The sequence below is a fragment of the Corylus avellana genome, chromosome ca5, assembly GCF_901000735.1.
Source record: "Corylus avellana chromosome ca5, CavTom2PMs-1.0".
In the NCBI taxonomy this organism is placed as follows: Eukaryota; Viridiplantae; Streptophyta; class Magnoliopsida; order Fagales; family Betulaceae; genus Corylus; species Corylus avellana.
In genome coordinates, this window is record NC_081545.1 from 900,997 (window position 1) to 902,643 (window position 1,647).

Consider the following 1,647-nt stretch of genomic DNA (forward strand, 5'->3'; position numbering starts at 1 on the left):
GGATTGAGAAACAGAGATTAACCCATGTGAAGCTCAGGCAGCACTGTTGTGTGGGCATCAGATTTTGGAATAAGGATAATTAGGAATTTGTTCAAATTAGAGAGAGATCATAAGAAATTGGGCGGTGATATTATATAAGCCAATGTGAATGCACAGTACTTCACGCTGATGTAAACAGTAATCAAAATTACTATTTCAACATTTTTTTAATATTTTTTTATTACTGTTCACATCTGTGTGAGGCACTGTGCACGCACACTGGCGTGCGTAATATCAACATTCTAAAAAATTTATTTGTTTAGTTGATCCGACAATTTTAAATTTATTTGAGAAAATAAGTTCTTTGAGTTCTCACACAATGTGCTAGCAAATTGCAGGAATTTCGATTTCATATCTTTGTGTTATTTTGATGATTATTGTTTGTATCAAGTGATTTAATTTAATTTTTTTCTTTTTTGTAAAAATAAATGGCGAGTATTGCAAAATTATGAAAGAATTTTTGTTACTTTTCACTTGAGGTAATCTCCCCGATTTATTTTATTTAAAAAAAAAAAAAAAAAGTCCAACAATTTTTTTATTAGAGACAAGGCCCCCCCTCCGAAAAAAAAAAAAAAAAAAAATCTTTTGATGTTGAAAATATATAATAATAATAATAATAATAATAAGGGAAATGCTATGTGTTTTTCTAGTGTTCTCCTAGTATTCTCTCAATTGTGATATAACTTTTAAAATTACCGTTGAATTTAAGATTATCATTATTAATCTATTAGTAATTTTAAAAGTCATATCACAGTTAAAAAAACACTAAGAAAATACTAAAAGAACACCAAACATTTCCCTAATAATAATAATAATAATAATAGATTTTGCCCCTCCCAATTGTCTATTCAATTTTAGGAAGTCCGTAATTATAAGAGATTTCCAATTATAAGAAATCCGGATCCTCAAATGTTCTCAAATGGTAGTTCAATCGGATGAGGATCATGCCTCATGAAACGAAAGTTGTTAGTTCAAATCGTTCTCCCCTTAAGTAATGTTTTTTTTTTTTTTTTTTTAAATGATCCTCGGTAATTGTTAATGTAATTAATGTATTTGTTTCCTTCAAAGATTTTAGTTTAATAAATTGGTAAGAATTAAATTATAGTTTTATTAGATTCTCATATCCCGATTTCTTTTATTATATGCACGGAATATCGTACATATGCTTGACATGAGGTAAATCATTCCAACATCAATTCAAAAAAAAAAAAAAGGTAAATCATTCCAACATAAAACATCTTTAACATCCACTTTAATAAATTAACGACCAGGTAACTGTTTATGTACTCTCAGTATAATAAGAAAATGTGTATTTTTTATTTGCTTTAAAAACATATATCATTTTATTAAACAAAATAGGCTTCCAACATCGATTCACGACATCTTGAAGCCACATCACAAGGACTTGGATCCTCTCTAGTTCATTTGGAATGGAAAAGAATAAGTTAGTTGTTTTTAGGGTGCAATTTTGTCATTTCTAGGCTCTCTATTTTTCATTTAGACAAAAATACCTCTTAAAATAACTAAATAGATCCTTTCTATTTCAAATGAAATGGAGATGATCATTCTCCATATAAGAAGGGCTGACATTCTCTGACCTATGTTTGC

At 28.4% G+C, this 1,647-nt stretch overlaps 1 protein-coding gene across 1 annotated transcript in view; it reads left to right on the forward strand.

Annotated features, from left to right (window-relative positions):
• The window catches only part of LOC132180605 (receptor-like protein 43), a 2,979-nt gene extending 2,906 nt beyond the window's left edge, over nucleotides 1-73 (forward strand). Inside the window, exon 3 of the mRNA XM_059593493.1 lies at nucleotides 15-73. Within this exon, the coding sequence (XP_059449476.1) occupies nucleotides 15-73 (59 nt within the window). The remainder of the gene's footprint in view (nucleotides 1-14) is intronic.
• Nucleotides 74-1,647: the final 1,574 nt, after the last annotated feature.